General features: G+C 40.7%; 1 protein-coding gene across 2 annotated transcripts; it reads right to left on the bottom strand.

The window, feature by feature from the left end:
• Positions 1-2,143: 2,143 nt before the first annotated feature.
• nrf1 (nuclear respiratory factor 1) lies at positions 2,144-17,716 on the bottom strand. Of its 2 annotated transcripts, none has more exons than XM_023274595.3 (12): positions 17,560-17,716; positions 15,383-15,483; positions 15,045-15,189; positions 14,289-14,403; positions 14,029-14,155; positions 13,319-13,459; positions 10,253-10,411; positions 9,170-9,385; positions 8,940-9,038; positions 8,463-8,620; positions 6,392-6,513; positions 2,144-3,357 (listed from the first exon to the last, which is right to left on the bottom strand). In XM_023274595.3, the coding sequence occupies exons 2-12, from the start codon at positions 15,449-15,451 to the stop codon at positions 3,176-3,178; spliced, it is 1,533 nt and encodes a 510-aa protein (XP_023130363.1). In that variant the 5' UTR covers positions 15,452-15,483; positions 17,560-17,716; the 3' UTR covers positions 2,144-3,175. The 2 variants fall into 2 exon arrangements, with proteins under 2 accessions (XP_023130363.1, XP_023130364.1); XM_023274596.3 differs by having other exon boundaries at positions 2,144-3,336.
• Positions 17,717-18,007: the final 291 nt, after the last annotated feature.

Raw genomic sequence — 18,007 nt, 5'->3', positions numbered from 1 at the left:
CTGCAGTATGGCCGCCTAGATTGGATGGTTATTACGACTTCCAATCAGACTCAACGTCGGTTGATGGATCTGATGATTGGAAGAGTGCATCGCGGTGTGCTGCATGATGATGTAACCGTGTCACACACAATGCACCACTTAAAAAAGAATAACTATGAGGCGGAACTGCTAGGAATGCATTTGAAGTAACAAATATATTCATACAGAACAAAGTGTTCCTAAAATATAAGTTTTAAAGAATGTGTTAGAAATAAGAAAACCTACATTTAGTAAAGATAAAATGACACTGATAAAGTGATTGATACACAGTAAGTGTAAAATGTTCATTAAAACAGTGAAGAGTAAGTAAAAACTGTCATGCTGTCAAATACTGTTGTTTGTACTTTCAAATTAAAATTCTCCAAAGCTTCATTTGCTACTTGAAATTTAGTGCGCTGTAAAATTATTATTAAAAACAAAGGCAATAACAGAAAATTGTAGTATTTTAGTTTTTTTTTAAAAAAGTAATAATTATAGGACACAGTGGATGGAATAGACAACATTAGTTTGTGACCTGTTCTGTTTCATAACTCATTTAGGTTCAGCTTTAATCACAAAGTAAAAAGGTTTCAGTGCACTTAGTGTGAGTGTCGCTGAGAGGATGGAGGTGAGGAGAGGAGCAGAGGGAGAGACTTAGGCAGCACGAGGTGGAGACCTTTTTCCAAGAAAGCCCGCTAATAAGGCTTCTAATCTGCAGTGACACTTTGCATGTGTGCTACACACACCTACAATGACAACACGTTCAAACATAACTTTCCTCTTTCCTGTATGGACCATCACTTTGCACTCGAGCTCACCATGAGGTGCCAAGCTGAGATGACAAGAGGCGGTGTAGAAGAAACAAAATAAAATGGGATCTTTTCATCTGTGTGAATGCAACCTGGTTCGGCTTTAATCTGGAGGAAGAGCGGGATATACACTGACGCCTGATAGATTAAGGCCTGAACGCTTCTCTCTCTGTTCTGCTCTGCAACAGAAGGGCCCTGCTAGCAAATCCCAGGCTTTAAAGCAGAGGAGGTTTGGGCAGCTTATGATGTAATCAAGGCCCTGTCTGTCACGGCAGGAAAGATGGGGGTGCTGCAGAGGAAAGTGTGGAGGTTATTGGGTTTTGTGTCAAGTGGCAATGAATAATGTGGCATTTTACAAAAAAAAAGGAATAAGGCTGTGAAGTTGCCATCATCGAATGTAAAACATAAAGGTTGTATGTGGCCTTGCAGAGGTGAGAGAAGGTCAACTGGTTGCTAGATTAAGTATACTGAGTCTTTTCAAAACAGACAAGTCAATTCTCAACCCATATGACCTGAACAGTTACTAATAGATGAATAGCAAAGATACCAGAAGGTGGTAACTATATTTACTGAATTTCAAATATACTATTTGGTGAACGCATGGTAAATGGAACATTCTATATGGCTTCAACTGATGCTGTGACATATTCAAATGAAACAGGCTTTTATATTGTAAAATTGGAATTTTCTCAACATTTTTTTTAATTTTGGAAATTGTATTAAGTAATTGAAAGTGAAAAGTCAAGAATAAAGATCATTTTTATGACACTTTCAAGGACTACTCAGCCATCGTAGTACTCTCAAGAAGCACTACAGTTTCAAAGTTGTGTTAAGAAAGGTTGTTTATGAACAGAATAAACATATAAAGACGCTGACAGCTACACAGCCAACACTGTATCACTGGTATTTAAAGTTGAAGAGGTAATGGGACAAAAAATATGTTAATGTTTGTTTCTACATGATAAATGTAATAATGTTGCCACCTTAATCTGTTTTGGACTCCACTGGATCTCAGAAAAACGTCTGGAAATACCTCACCAAAGAATCAATTGTGTTCTCTAAATTTCTGTTTCTATGTGTATGTTTATTGTTAGCTTTTTTATGTATATGGCTGTGCAAAGGGGTTAATAAAAGTTGAGAGATTAAACTATAAAATGTATATAAAGCATACAACATATTAAAAATTATGTTTGCTTAAAGATGCTAGAAGGTTTTAAAGAGCAGCTTCATCACATGTAGATATTTAATGTGAGTATGAAAAATCCTTTAGCATTTCTTACATTTTTGGATGTATGGTTAATAACAGACATGAACTGTTTCAATGGTGAACAGCAGCCATTTTATTGGACAATATTTTTTCAAATACACAAGTCTGGTGAGAGTTAATCTGACTGTTATAGTTGCATCAAACTAAGTTGATTCTTGTCAAGCGTTTTTTTTTTCGTCGCAAAGGTTTTTTTTTTGGCATCACAAATACTGCAGTATGACCAACGTCCCGTGATTTTACAGCGTGATGCAGACCACCGAGTCTTTAGCGACATACAAAGGAATTCATGTTAAAAACAGACCAAGGGGTGCCCCTCCTATCCATGCACTGGAAAAGAAACAAGATTTGGTAAACAAAAAGACTCCTTCAAGAAGTCAAGCTCAGCAAATCCAGCAGTAAAAAACACCTTGATGTACTGTATATCCTGAGTCTTCGCAAATTTTGGCATGTGCGTGGACTACAGTGGAACAGAACAGGAAAAAGAACACGACAAGACGTGATATTTTTATGATCTAACGTGAGAAAAATGCTGGGGAGTGTCTACAGCTCAGAAGCTGTTCTGGAGAGAGAAGGAGATTCAGGTAGACAGAGTGGAATTTTAGAACAGTGATAGAGGAAATGGGGAAACAGAGAGGAGTGATTTCTGACTATGGCACTGAATTTGTTTAATGTATCCTAAAAACAGAAGAGTCAAGAACACAGAAGATACCGAAAAATCCAGAACAATGATAGGTAACACACTCTGAGTGAAGCAGTGGTGGCTTTCCTCCTGGGCTTTTTGGTTCGGCTTTTGTTTTAAGTAAAGGTTAATTGTAAAGAAATAAATACTTAATACTCCACAACACAGTGCTTAAAAAACATGAAGCTAAATGGGAAACAAAAATTACACCAAAAAAAGCAATATCTTTACATAGTAAACACAATGCATTAATAACTCACTTTTCCTTCCCCTGCAGATGTACATTTAAAAATATATTTGACACTGTACACAGTGACAGTGATGTCTTGGAAAACGGGAGAGATCAACAAATCTCCAAGGTGGCCTTTCAGTGCTTTTCTATTCCTTCCAAGGTCCCAAGTGTCACTGCTCCAGGGTCACAACCTCCACCGCCTGGCCGTCCAGTGTGACAGTGTTATCTATGCGTGTGGCGACAGGCGCCATGGCAACCTGGACGGGCCGGTTGCCCTGGGCGAGGCTGGTCACGACGGTCTGGTACATGCTGACGGGGATCTGGACCAGACCTGAGGAAATATAAGAGGGACCTGTTGGAGTCGGATGCAAAACACAAGCAGCATTAACTGAACTTCTGTGTTTTTTCTCTATATTTTAGACACCACTGTACTGTCAAACACTGCTCTTCATCCAGAGGAAATCTCATTGAGAGTTTATGTTTTACACTGTGTTTAGGAAGCCGTCGAGTCCAGGTAGGTGTCTGTGACAGGAGGCAGCCATGTTACACAGAAGGCATTTCTGAACAATGGTCCGATTGAACGTCCTCAGCTTGCTTCCCCCATTCCCAGCTGTGTGTGTGTGTGTGTGTGTGTGTGTGTGTGTGTGTGTGTGTCTGCCTGTAGGGATTATTGCTGCAGTCACGTGGGCCTCTGCCCCACCCTACAAGCTGTCACAGTGTCACAGGCAGGCAAGAAGGTCAGTGCAGGGGATGGCAGTAGCTCATGCCTGCTCCCAATACGCTGAGCTTAGACGCTGGACATTAAACGCAACAAGTACACATTAACACATAACTGAGACGATCCCAACACTGGGATGGATTCAAATCTATTTTACAACACATACTGTTTAAAGATTTTCAAAAGCATGAACAGAAATCATGCATTTTTATAACTATTCAACCTCAGAGCTCCCGAAATAACTCCCTATTGTCAAGTTGGTTTGCAATTGTCTGCCCCCTTTTTAGGCTCTTGCTAAGCCCCCTTGCCAGTGATTTGTGACAGTATTAAGTTGTGCTGATGCAGGTAATTGTGCTGGCAGTGATTATGGGGGGGGGGGCTTAGAGCTGGCACAGTATGGACACAGCACAGCTCCTAACTGAAGTGCCTCACTTGACCACTCGAACATAGCCACTCCGACATTAAGGGTTATCCCCGGTGTAACTGTGTTTATGTACATGTGTGTCTGCGTGCCTTTGTGAGTGAAGGGTGACTACACAAGCCAATCAGCGGTGTGTCTGGGCCAGTGCACTTCAAACGGCGCTCTTCACTCCTATGTAGCACTACAGTGATTAGCTAAGGTCAACAGTGGGGAGAAGGACTGGCTTTGGCAGCTCCATTAGTTGGTTAAGTGAGCTATTGCAGCCAAATGACTCCTTATGGTTTAGGAAGCGAAATGTCAAACAACAAAGGCTGCAGATGTTAGATTTGAGTAACTTGAATTTACTGGTGTATACAAATGCGCAAATGTACACTGGCATATTGTATATACTTTTGTATTTACACAGTGCTTTACCAAATACTTTCTGTCAGGTCGTTTTTATGTAAATGTGTGAGTTTCCATCGTTTCCTTTTACCCATCGTAACTACATTTTCTAAAAATGGTTCAGGCAGTGAAAATGTCCATTTAGTAATCAAATTCCTGCCAATCTTAACACCTTAATTTTCTGTTTTTGTCCCCCTTAACTATAATTGCTGCTGTGGAAAAGATGCTGTGCTTCCCAGGTTTGCCTCCAACAATTAGAACAACTTGTTCAAATATCTGAACATGGGTCCTAAATCTGGAAGGATTTGATATTTCAAGATTTTTGAAAACAAAATACGTGTTTGTATTTTAATGTAGACAAGTTAAATAGTTTTTGTCTTAATTTCTTTAACTGTACCTGCAATGCTAAGCTAATTAGCTTTATTGTTTTAATGCAAGCGTCAGTGCTGTGATGTTTCTACTGATGCAGGTTATGGACATTAGGTTGAGGAGATGGAGGCACACAGTATTGTTTGAGTTTTGGCCAATATTCTTGTGGAAAGTGAAATTGTGTGTGTGAATATATTGTATATAGATGAGCAAGAGAAGTTGGGGTTGTGTGCTGACAGCTGGCCCAGTGAATAGACCATGGACTGATAATGGAGTGGATCAAAGCTCTTTAGGAGGGCCCCTGAGGGACCCGTTCATGCCCCTGGACTAGTGCACTGTGTGTGTGTGTGTGTGAGTGTGTGTGTGTGTGCTACATGCATGCTACTGATTAGATGACATGGCGAAAAAGATTGACAGTTTGCAAGATTAGTGTGTAGCCAGGTCTACATAGGCTTTGCTATTGTACATGCTACTGACTATGTGCCAGCAGAAAGAAATTAGATGTAAGAATTAATTTGTTGCATCACTGCATTGATAATAAATCACAATGTTCCAGTGTACTGAGCTCCAAAAACAAATGACTGCATCAAATTATTATGACTTCCGTGGTAAGTAATATAAAACATGCAGTCATTGCATCAAATTGTCTCAAAATCACAAAATGTCTTTGTATTTGATGCTTATTTTCACCTTTATATCTGTATTTATGGGACTACTAACATTTACATACTACTTTAAGTCATCAACTTCAGTTTAGTAGCTTCTCCCTCTTTACCAACTCATTGACAAGCAGCATCTTCATGTTTGATCCCGTGAATGGTGCCTAAACATATGCTAGAAATGGTTGTTAATGCTCTCCAACGAGGATGTAAAGCTGTCACTACAAACTGGAGCAGTCCCAGCAGACACAGTGCACCAGCAGTGCATGCACTGTACATTTAGGGAGGGTCGACCTTCAAAAATGTGTCTTTAAAAGAAGGGTTATATTGCTACGAGACACACACACAAAAACACACCATCTGTCCCATCAGCACAGAGTAGATTAGAATGCGGGGGGCTCACAAGATTCATCACACTCAGTAGGGTTAATTAGAAATGTCACTGGCTAAGGAACGTACACAATTATTAAAGATGTGGTGGCGAACTTTTGTTGGCAAAATAATTCAGTTATCTGTTGTTTTATCTAGATATTTCACAGTGGACAAAATCTAACGCATTATTGTTTTGTTCCTTTCCATTATAATAATTTGGATTTCTACTTCTGAAATCACAATTTAATGCAAATGAAAGTGTAAACTGTTGAGTGTTTATCATATAATCAGATTACTACTGATAGAAAATTAGGACTGATGATCAGTGCTGATGCTAGGTGGCTAACTAATAAAAGTGACTTTACTACAAGGTATGGGCATGCAAATGCTGTAATTTGCGGTGTATTTTGCACGTTACCTCAGTGTTGGTGATATTATGATAATATGTGGGATGAACAGGTACCTGTGGCATCTTGAACCCCTGCCAGTGCCCCGACAGCAGCTGCTGTCTCTGCCAGGACAATCTGCCCTCCTCCTTGTAGAGTGGCTTCTGCCAATGTCGCTACAGCATGTGCCGCTGCCTCACTGAAACACACACAATATATGCAAAAGCATGTTCAATTTAAAATACACAGACACACAAGAAGGACGGTGACATTAGGGCTTCCAGATACAGTCTTGGTACAAAGCCTAAAAGCTCCCTCTGACACACACGCACACCGTCTGCTGGTAAAGGCGAGGGTTATTAGAGAGATGTGGGGTGAAGAGGAACGAGTGCAGGAGCTGTAAGAGGCTTTTCTAGTCTGGACTTATGGAGAATCTGTCACATCTTCCCAAAGGACAGGTGCTATGGGCCTAACAAGGCAGTTTTATTAACCAGATCTATCCAGTGGAATTACCACAAGCTTATAACCACACCAGTTTCGTTATGAACTAATGGAACCATTCACAGATTGGTCGATAATCACATCTGAGATGGAAATACAGATGGACAGAAAGGAGGAGGAGCTGCGAGAGCAGAGACAGTAGGCAGGATTGACTCTCTTCAGATAATCAATCCTTCATGATAGATGTTAAATTTTGACCATTTCTGTAATCAGTCTTGACAGACAAAGACAAGCTGAGTCATTCTTTGGTTTAGTGGTTAGCATTTTGTGCCATAAACTAAATCTTTATTAGAGCAATTGATAGGAGATCATCCAAGCTAGCAGGAATTTACCCTCAACCACAGCTAATGAATTTTGGTGCATGATAAGGTGTCATTTTTGGTCACGCTGTCAACACAACGGAAAAGACAGACTCTCCTTCCCCCTCTGGAGTTGGAAAACAGACAAAATGTTCCAGAGCCTGTGGAGCAGTGAGCCCAGAGTAGCTCAGCACAGGTAAACAGCAGGAGGGGAGGAGAGAGGAAGGAGTACTCAGGTGGGTGCAGGTAACAAGCCCCGAAGGGACGTGATCATACATCTGAAATGATCACCTTGACAGTGCTGCCATGAAAAAACGGCGAGCATCTCACTATCAGGCGGTTAAATTCAGCAAGTTAAATGCCTTAAAGGCTCTGGATAACAGCCTGAAAGATCATGAAATTCAAAAATGTTGATCGTGAGGCTGCTAGCAAAAGTTTAGCCTGTTAAAATTGCAGCTGAAGACTACAGCAAATGATTTTTAACTTGCTGTTATCAGGTCACCATATGAGACATCATTTAAGATCCTGCTGTAGATCCCATCTGAATACAAGGGTGTGTGTTTTCTCTCCAGAAAAACACTACATTGACAACAACCCCTGTACATACCTTCCTCCGGCAGGTAATATACTTATGACAGAGTCTATAATATGACTGAAAACATTGTACAATATTACTACTCACAATATTTTAATTACAGGTACAATCATATATTTATCCCCTTCACTAGTATTTTTGGTTTAAATAAACAAAGCTGTTAGCACATACAGTATGTCGCTAACAATCAGTTTAATGGGTTTGCACCTTGATGCTGCTGCTATAAAGACCACAAGCTAATTAATTAGATGCTGAACCAGGATGAGAATTCGTTGACTCCCATCTCAAGGGGACTCCAGTGACCTGCCCAGACAGTTGTCCCATTTTCAACCAGTAGACAGAGGTGCTTGAGCAATTATGTATTCTTCTTGTACTCTGCAGTGTTTGCTAGCTCCTCCGCTAAAAGTCTCATGTGAATTTGGTCAGTAAAAGCTAAATCCTACAGTATGACTACATTTTCTCTAGTAACATATATAAAAGCTTGAGTAAACAAGCCATGAATGAAAGTATGGTCTTTCTTAGGACTGATACGTTAAAAATCAGGAGAGTGGTTCACTTTAAAATTTCACTAGGATTTTTCAAATGAGAACAAACACAGTGTTCCTGAATATAAAGATGTTAAAAATTATGTTCTGATCCCTCAACTCACTTGATGCCTTCCTCTGGAGTGTCAGAGCTACTTGAAGCATTAAAGCACCGCTAAACATTTTAGCGAAAACTGCACATGACAATATCAAATTCTCTCCAGATCACCTGTTGAGAGCCATCGTGACTGTTGCTCCGGGCTGGATCTCTTGACTGGCAGCAACAGCAGCTTCAGCCAGCGATGCCACAGCCTGCGTGGCCTCTGATGCTTGGGTGGTTTGGATTGTCATCTCCCCGCCCTGGAGGGTGGCCCAGTTTTGTTCCACCTAGACAAAAAACACAAAATAACTGACCATCAGCAAGAGGGTAATAAGCACTGAGCAACTATTGCTGTTGTTGGATTCTTCTGGTTGTGATTTTGTGGTGCTGAATGGACAGCTCCCATTACATGCGCTTTGTACTGAGATGTTGGTGCCAATTTTCTTCATCTCCTCAGGATACTTGGCAGGTCTATGATTTAATGTGTCTCAGAAAATTAAGGAGTAGTTGATTTGGAGTTCATTACTACATCAACAGGAGAAGAGTACACTCTTTCATATTATATTATTGTACATATGAGATACGTAACATGAGTATATGTATTACCTCTCCATCAGTCACAGTTGAGTAGTTGACCTGAGCCACCGTTACACCAGGCAGCTCTGAAGCGTCTGCCAGAGTGGCAACTGTGTGTCCTGTGCCAACCTGAGAAATATGAACGCACGGTGTATCAAACTTGGGAAAATCCAAATGAGCTTTTAATTAAAATAATTAAAAAAAACAAACACAAAAGTGTCATTCAAGACTGTGATGATCGTACTGTAATTTCAACGCACCTGGATAAGCGAGACGGTTCCATCAGGGTTGTTGATGGTCTGTACCACAGTTTGTGATGGCACAAGGTGAGCGATGCTCTGTGCAGTGGTCAGGTGGTGCTGGGTGGTGGTTGCCGTGGTTACCTGCTGGTCTTCAAAAGCATATAATAGATCCTCACGGCCGTGCTGCTTATAGCAGTTCTTCACTATAGTTCGCAACGCCTGCGTCCACGACACCTGAGGAAGTGTAGGCACAAGTTAATGGGGGCAATAATCTTTAAGATTATTTACATGAATAAATGACAAAGATGAATAAATGGGATCAAAGAGATATGTTAAAGGAAGGGTTTGTCTTTTTGGGGGACACACCTTGGTCCTTTCTCTGCCCTGAAGTCATATTAGAAGATCAATACCAAGACACTCTGCTTAAAGTCTCTCTCATGCCATGTGTCAAAAATTTTCCATGAAAATCCCTTCATGCCTTGAACTGACTGAGTGTAACTCTATGCAGTTATCATCTTTAGAATGTGTAGGCTGATGTAAGTCCCTGCTTCTTCAGAGAGCAAAATAATGGATTTTTGGCTCAGAAGCCATAAAATTTTGCTTACCAGCCAATCTAGACCTCATTAATTAGCTCATCATATGCCTATTGTTGTTGCTGCCTGTAGCTTCATTTTAATAAGTGCAGGAATGAGAGCCTCAAACATCTTCTAAACTAAATGACTAAACTATGCTGCTAAGGAGTACTGACATTGTCACTGAATTCCACATTGTACTTTTTATAGAGATCTACTTTTTCAGATACCAGCAAATATATCTTAAAGCTGTGTTAAAAGAAACTTTCTGAACACCGTAAAATCAGGGCTCTGTTTGGTTTTGTGTCACTTAGGGACCTGATCTACAATAAAGGATGTGGCACCTCTTAAAAAATGCCTTTTTTTTTTTTTTTTTTTTTTAATAACCCTATTTATATTACTTTAAAAAGAGGCTCAACACGAATAAATGTAATTTTCTGTGTTCTTGAGCTACGTACTTAATCAGTAAGCTCCAATTTTAGGGAGGATCCTCGTCTTTAAGTATTTCAACGCCAGTGTTTTCACTTACTCTCTGTTTCTGCTCCTCTGTGCGGACATCACTGCGGACGTTGGCCCAAGGGATGTCCTCCGGCCACCACACTGGCTTGCAGCTCTCTTTACCCCAGCCAGGCTTCCCTCTGCCTGTTGAGTACTTCAGCATCTCTGGGATAAACGCTCGCAGCTGGGCCTAAAGTAAACAAAAAATAGATGCATGAGTAAAAGAGATAATACAGACACCCAAACTGTAGAGAGCTGTGGTGTTCCTCCCACACACGCCCTTGAACAGGCAGCAGAAGACGTGTATTGATCGGCTACCTGCTGCCGAGTGCTGAGGTGGTCAAGGCCTGCAAATAGAAACAGGCGGTCTAAAAGGAGAACCATGCGCTCATGTTTATTAATAGACCAATCTATGACTGTGGCTCCAGCTTGATGTGTCAGACTGACACCAAGAGAACATCAGGGGTGATCCAGCAGTCAGTCTGTCCCAGCAAAGGCTCCAGTACACTCAGCAAAGGTATTAATAAGGACAAGTAGGTCAATATTGTTAAAAAGAAGATCAATGTCAAACGAAAACATTAGATTAACTTTGATCACCCATGCTGCGTGCTATTATATGAACTTGTACAGAGACTCAAGTCATTATTTCATTATTGTGGACGGACTGTATCAATGAGCAAACCATTTACAAATAATGAAGTAACCAAGTCTCTGTACTGCAGCACTGATGAGAATCATAAATTTTGCTCTAAAACCAGAAATGAATTTTTGCCTATATGGAATTACAAAATGAATTTCAAAATGAACTGCATCATCTGATTAAAATGTATCTGAACCTTTTATGTCATTGTGCTAATAACTAGTAGATACAGCATAATTTAAGATCACTGACTGAATATTAGCTACACTGCATTGCCAATTTATGTAGCTAAACCTACATAAAAGTAAAGCAATCTGCTTGCCTTCATGAAGATCAAACTGTTTGGTTGTTGTTGAAACTGTATTTGCAAGGTGTTGAAATATTTTTATGAACATTTTAGAGCATGTTGCGGTGATGCTGAATTTGGTTTAGGTTTTATGGAAATAAATGGGAGCAAACTAGATTAGCTAGGTGTACCTTGCTTGATTAAACCCGAGTTGAGGTTTAATTAAACCAGATAACCCTCAAGCAAGCTGATCGTAAGCCAAATCTATCTTTGATTGCTGCATGTTTCCTTTACCTACGCTTATTTCTTTGCCCAACATGCTGCGTGAGATGCCTGCCAGACTTTGCGTCGTATCCCCAAGAAGGGAGAGGAAACGGTTGATGCTTCTAATCCAATCTGACTTGCTTGCTATCGATCATCTGTACACAGTGAATGGCATGCACAGTCACTCACCATCACATCAACACTTCCAGAACAGGCGCACACTCACATTCACTGACATGCAGTGGTGGGGTTTAGTGCAAATGTCCTTAGTGTCCTGGTAATATGCAAGCATCACGGGGGGATTATATTGCACAATGAGGCACTGCAGCGTCTGCCTGCCCTGACATCACAGGCTAAATTTGGTTCCAGGAGAAATAAATCCCTCCCTCCTCTCCATTAGACCCCCTTTTCCAACTCACAATCACAAAACATCCGATACACAGTTACTCACTGCACCACACAAAGATTTATGATGAAATGAATCTTATTAGAAAATGGAGGGTCAAAGTTTTATCACAACAGCTTTGAAAAAACAGACAGTACATCTGGTGGTAGCCAGAACTGGGCTCAGCCAACACTAGGATGAAAATTTGGACTAGACCAGGAAAAGGACAAATAGATTCTTGCATTTCCACCTGTAGATGATGTGAATGTATGTGTGCAAGGCCAGATGGCCTAATTACAGTGGCTAGTGAGCTAAGTGGCATATTGCCCTCACACCCACCACCCCACCCCCAGTCCTAATCCTCCAAGCAGTGGTCCAATCAGAATTTAGAAAAGCTGCCATGTTGCCGGTCTCTGAACCTAACAAGGCGCGGGGGTAATTATGGGCTCAGGCTAGACCCAGGATCACCTGCTACAGATGCTTCATATATCTGATGGCCGAGACCTTCTGTCTGTATCTCCAAACCTCACTTGGGATTTCTTCAGCTGTGAAAAACCTACTGTAGATGTATTCAAATAAAATGTCAAGTTGCTTCTGACATGGATCAGGAGAACTTAGTTTGAATAGGCCTCTACTTTTCTTACTTTCATGCGTGACATTTTACAGGTTCATCAGTCCTTCCCACAGGGCCTCAACAACATCCCGTTTCCAACACATACATCTAAAAAACACTAACCCCCAACACCTTTCCACTTGGTTTAGCCAAGCTGAGTGAGGCAACAGGTTACTCCTGATAATCTCATCCTACTACCTCCAGAAAAACAAGCACCAACTAACACCTGTCCCCCAAGGATTCATCTGGTGCTGAGAGTGGCTGCCGTTGTCCCAGGGCTGCGGACCATCTCTGCGGGCCGCTGACATGCTGCCTACACTGACGATGATCCAGAGTATGCATCAGCAGCACTGGGATGGCAGAGTAAACAAGCCGGGTTCCCCTGGGTGAACAGAGGACTCAGCCTGCTGGTGGTGCTCATGCTGCAGTCAAAGACCTACCAAGAGCAGCATACTCTGAACTTCCTCTTGCTGTGTAGCAAAGACGGGAGGCTCAGCTTGTTGTCGAATGCAGACACCACCTCTACATCAGGGTTATGCCTGATGTAACAACCGCTTCTAATGTTGATGCTGGTGTTCAGCACAAGAACAAACTGAATTTTAGAGGAACAATTGCTGATTGCATATGGATGAATCACAGAGGGATCCTAGTGGACATACCAAAGCTGCTACAAATGAGCATTTGACCTTGATACATATAGTTAACTAAGCTCTTGTTCATCCTAGATGTAAGACACAATTTTCATTATTGTGGTTTGTTGGCAGCTGGTGCCCTCTGCTGGGAACATGTTTTGAATATGCCCATTTCTACAAAAGAACACCTGCATAATTCTAGATACACGCTATTAATTACTCTTAAAGTTTGGTTCTCAATAGAAGAGCAGTGGAAACCAATACGGACAAGGCTAACCTGGGTCATCTTATCCACAGAGACAGGGATGCCATCGATGGTGAGAGGGGGCAGTTCTGAGGCCAGCTCTCCACCGGCAGGGGCGTGCTCAGCCAGGGCGTTCTCCAGGTCCTCCAGCATCATACTCTTATACTTCCTTACCTAGCAACCAGGACAAACACATCAGTCTTTTAGTCTGAACATTTCATCGAATTAGTTGATAAATTGCAGTTTATCGGTTTGCACAGTTATAATGCCATAAATTATAAAACTGAAAATTGAATTTCTTTGACTAATATATGTATATGTTTACAGGTGTTACCAATACCGCAAAATAAGTTGATTCTGCACACTACAGATATTCTACTACTAACAGTTTAATGTGTCTCCATTCTTGTCTCTTATCTGCTATTAGTAAACACAGCCTGCAGTTTACAGTTTCAATTTATTCTAGTCTAATAGAACAAATTGATTTTAATGAAATATGATTTTCAGCTTGGAACTGGTTAAGTTTCCAGCTGAACAACACATTATAAATGGAAATAGAATAGAAACATGGTTTTGGCACACATGATTTAACGGATGGTCAGCTGTTGTTTTTTTTTTTTGGTTTAAATAATGGGGTTTAATCCATTTACTTTCATTCATGTAATGATTAAGAGGATCGTCTCAAAGCAGGAACCTATTTGGCAGACAAATGTGTTCACTCTGCTATAACTATAAACACTCACCACATTCTCCAGAGGCGCAGCACCGAAAACCTTGAACACGGGGTTGGGTTTGGAGGGGGAGATGCACAGCACTATGGCCTGTTGGCCCACTCTGGTGGTGTATTCATCCAGTGTGGCTCGCAGTTTCCTGGAATGAAATCCCATTTTTTATCAGTTCAACCACAATCCTGTCTAAGAACATACTGTGATGCATTTTGGTAATGGGAACTGATGAGGGTGGTGGTATGGGGAAAATGTGCTTATTGATGCTTAAAGCTCACCTGAGCAGGCGGGTCTGCTGCCTCTTGCGGATGGAAGGGTTGGATTCAAAGATATGAGGCCTTTTTCTTTTCTTACCAGTTGCCACGGCAGCTGCAGCTGCCATGCCTACTGGCCCTGAGAGACAAAGAGACACAGAGAGAGCATGTCTGACTGTTAGTAAAAGTACAGGCTAGTAATCAAAGCAGACAAAATCTGTAAAATGTATTTAAGTGCTGTTTTTTCCTCCCTGATTTGAGCTTTTAACTATTATCTTCAATTTACAACTTATGTAGTTTTCTTTTTCAATTTGCAAAAAAGAATGCAAAGGCAAGGCATTCTCTCCACAAACAGTCTACTAGCACCACCTGCTGTTCAGTAAAAAGCATTACACCAAAATCAGATGGCTCTGGATAGATAGATGATGGATGGATGGATGGATGGATGGATGGATGGATGGATAGATAGATAGATAGATAGATAGATAGATAGATAGATAGATAGATAGATAGATAGATAGACAGACAGACAGACAGACAGACAGACAAACAGATAGATAGATAGATACTTTATTAATCCCAAGGGAAATTCAAATGTGGGTGGTTTACTGGACAAGTACAATTTATCACAGATGCAAACCAGGAGTAGTGGCTAAAACACAAAACAAAAAAACAGGAGGTCTGGTTTGTTCTGAGATGACAAATCAACTTCACTAGCTCAGTGTAAAGGATAACAAATACTATCACCTGCAGAGAAACCACACAAAATCTCCTCCTTACCTGCAGCAGCCAAGTGAGCGGTGACCTCATCAGTGCCAGCTGAGTTGAGGATGTCTGTGTCATCATAAGGATCATCGTCTGGCGAGGACGTCGAGTCTTCCTCGGCGCTCATCATGGACGCTTCAGTAAAGGTGGCCACATGTACCTGCACACAGTAAAAGTAAAATGGGTATAAAATTTTGAGTAAAATCTTGTGGTACTTGTATGTGACTTAAGGCTTCTGCTCTAACAACATAAGTAAATGGCAAATTAATTAAAGGCACATGCAAATAATGAGACTTGTGCTATGAATTCAAAAAAGTCCCTCCTCGTTATATACATAAGTGAACCTGCTGGACCTGTTGGCTGACGGCGCTGGCCTCGATGGTGGTCATGTGTTCTGTCTGGTGAACGCCGTGCTCCTCCATTGTCAGCCACCTGGTCTACACAGCTACAGTTACTGAGGAAAGAAAAAGAAGATGTGGCCTAAGATAATGACAAGATTTTACACCTAACCTTATTATTGCATACAAATAATGATGTAACGTGGTACCAGCCGACCTCAGAATCTACTATTATCGGTACCTGCAAGACAATGCATGCTTTTTATATATTTATGACCCTGAAGTCCTCAAGAAACATAACTTTAACCAGGTACAGGTTCTAAAACATTAGCGCAGAATAATGCAAAAAATCTTGTGTATAACAGTGTAAAGATACTGTAGTTACTTCCAGTTGCAATATTCCTGTTCGGCCTCTAGGGGGCCTCATAATGCTTTGGTGGGAAGTTTTATTTGGAAAAACATTATTGTCTCAAAGCAGTGTTTTATTTTGCCATTTAGCATTATGCCCCCTGTTTTAGTGCACTTATTGCACCACTGGCCCTCTAGGGCGTTTGTTATGTGTTAAATTATAAGTGATGTATTTGTAACACATTCATTGGTACTGCCTGGCAACTTTTTTGACATAAATACCAAAGTTTCAACTACAACTGACAATAATTAAAGGAACTAACTAAAGAGGTCCTACTTGGGGATATGCAGTGTGTGCACATTCATCATTGAATTACATGTGTATGTGGAGAGAACTGATATTATAGTGTGGTTAGTGGATGAAAATCCCTCAAACAATACTTATACACATATTAATTTTATTAACTTACAATCCCATGGCTTAATCAATATACAGTGACTGTGGCATTTTGTGAAACTGAAGGGGGAACGGTTTAGAGATCCTAACCTGTTTGACTTGACATTTGACATTACATATATGGTGGAGAAGGTCAGTCCAGTACATGTGTTTTTTCTTTTGAAACAGACCCAGTCAAGTTGACATTATTTAGAAACTCCATTTAAGGCAACACTGCAAAATTGCATTCCACATGAAAAATAAGCTTCTCGAATTAACCTAACAAGCTTAAATATTGAGGTTAAGCCAGTACAGTGTTAATTATGATGTGAATTCATCAATGCTATTTAAATATTAACAATTAACAACCTTTAAAAAAATCTATTGAATACAAATCTGCCTGACAATAAATATTAAAGGCTCTACAGTGTTATTTCAGATTACATTAACTAGTTTAAATATGAAGGCATACTTTACAGTTTATTATTTATGAAGATTAAAATAATTTAGAAGTAGTTATAAATATTGCAGTAATATTTATGTAAATGCAACAAATCAGAGGGATTCCCTTATGAGCAAGCTTTGCTATTATGTTCATGTGTATTATTTTACATTATTTCTATTCAATTTTTTTTTAACACGGCAGAATTGACAAATAAACAAAAAACCAAGAGAGGCGAAATTCTGTCATTTACTGCAGCCAGACATGTTTATTTGCATATATTATCCACAGTAAAACTACAGCAGATGAAGTCTACCGGCTGCTAGGATCAATGAGAAGATGCACTTCCCATTGATTCTATGAACACTGTTGTGCACATTTCCACCATCTGCAATATTTATTCCCAAAACCAGCTAAGTAGTAATAACAGCCCGTGTTTATCAGGCTGTGTTATTTCTCAGATGTTACAGCGGTGCAATGTTAGCCGATCTACCGGCTGCTTGTCAACGTCTGAGCTAAGCTAGCTATGTCCTACATTCGGCTAATTAGCTGCCTAGCTAACCATTTGGCGGTGTATGGTCGATCAAATAAATGAAAATTGACTCTGCTCGAAGAAAGCAGAAGCTTTCCGTGTTCGGATAGTGAAGAAATATGATTTCGGTGTGCAGTGAAACGCAAATCGTGGTATCTCAGCAGCTAGCATGAAACCCGCGCAATATGAAACAAAACAGAGCGCTACGACAGGCCCAGCGGCCTGCGGCTCATCCCTGGCTATTCTACTCTCTCCCTGCTTGTTTTCGAAACGCGCCTACAACACGATTCCCCCCAAAATAGCCAAACATGGAGAATAATCCCGCTGCAGTCAACATATAAACAATCTGCATCTTTCACCCTAACGCTGCCGGGTTCGATGATGCGGCTGCGCCGGGGCTGAAATAGATGGAGATTGCGCGGTAGGGCACTAACCTCAGAGCGGCTGCGCTACTTCGGGCCTGCGCCGTACAGCAGGGATGGAGCCGAGCTTTAATGGAGGACAGAGGGGAGCCAACAGCAAACACAACTAACAGACCGCACACAACACTGAGCTGCACTATTGCTGCCTTCAGGGGCCCCTCCTGAGCTGCGAAATCTCAACGTCACAAGCGCTATTAGCCGAAACTACAAGAAGAAACTGACACAAAAATGCTAATATGGGTATTGTTTATCATTGCTTTCCTCAAAAGAAAACAACAGAATATATGACAACGACACAGCAATCACTAAAACACTAACTATCAAGCTTGCGGTTGTTACTAAATCAAAAGAATATGCATAACTTGCAAAGGAAGCTTATTTGCATAGCTTGTATTTTATACACAAACAAAATCTACTGACTTTTACACTAAATGTCAGATTGTTCTTTCTTCATGGAATT

Source organism: Amphiprion ocellaris, chromosome 21 (genome assembly GCF_022539595.1).
Source record: "Amphiprion ocellaris isolate individual 3 ecotype Okinawa chromosome 21, ASM2253959v1, whole genome shotgun sequence".
In the NCBI taxonomy this organism is placed as follows: domain Eukaryota; kingdom Metazoa; phylum Chordata; class Actinopteri; family Pomacentridae; genus Amphiprion; species Amphiprion ocellaris.
Note: the sequence above shows the minus strand (reverse complement) of the source record. Positions and strands in the feature narration are given on the sequence as shown.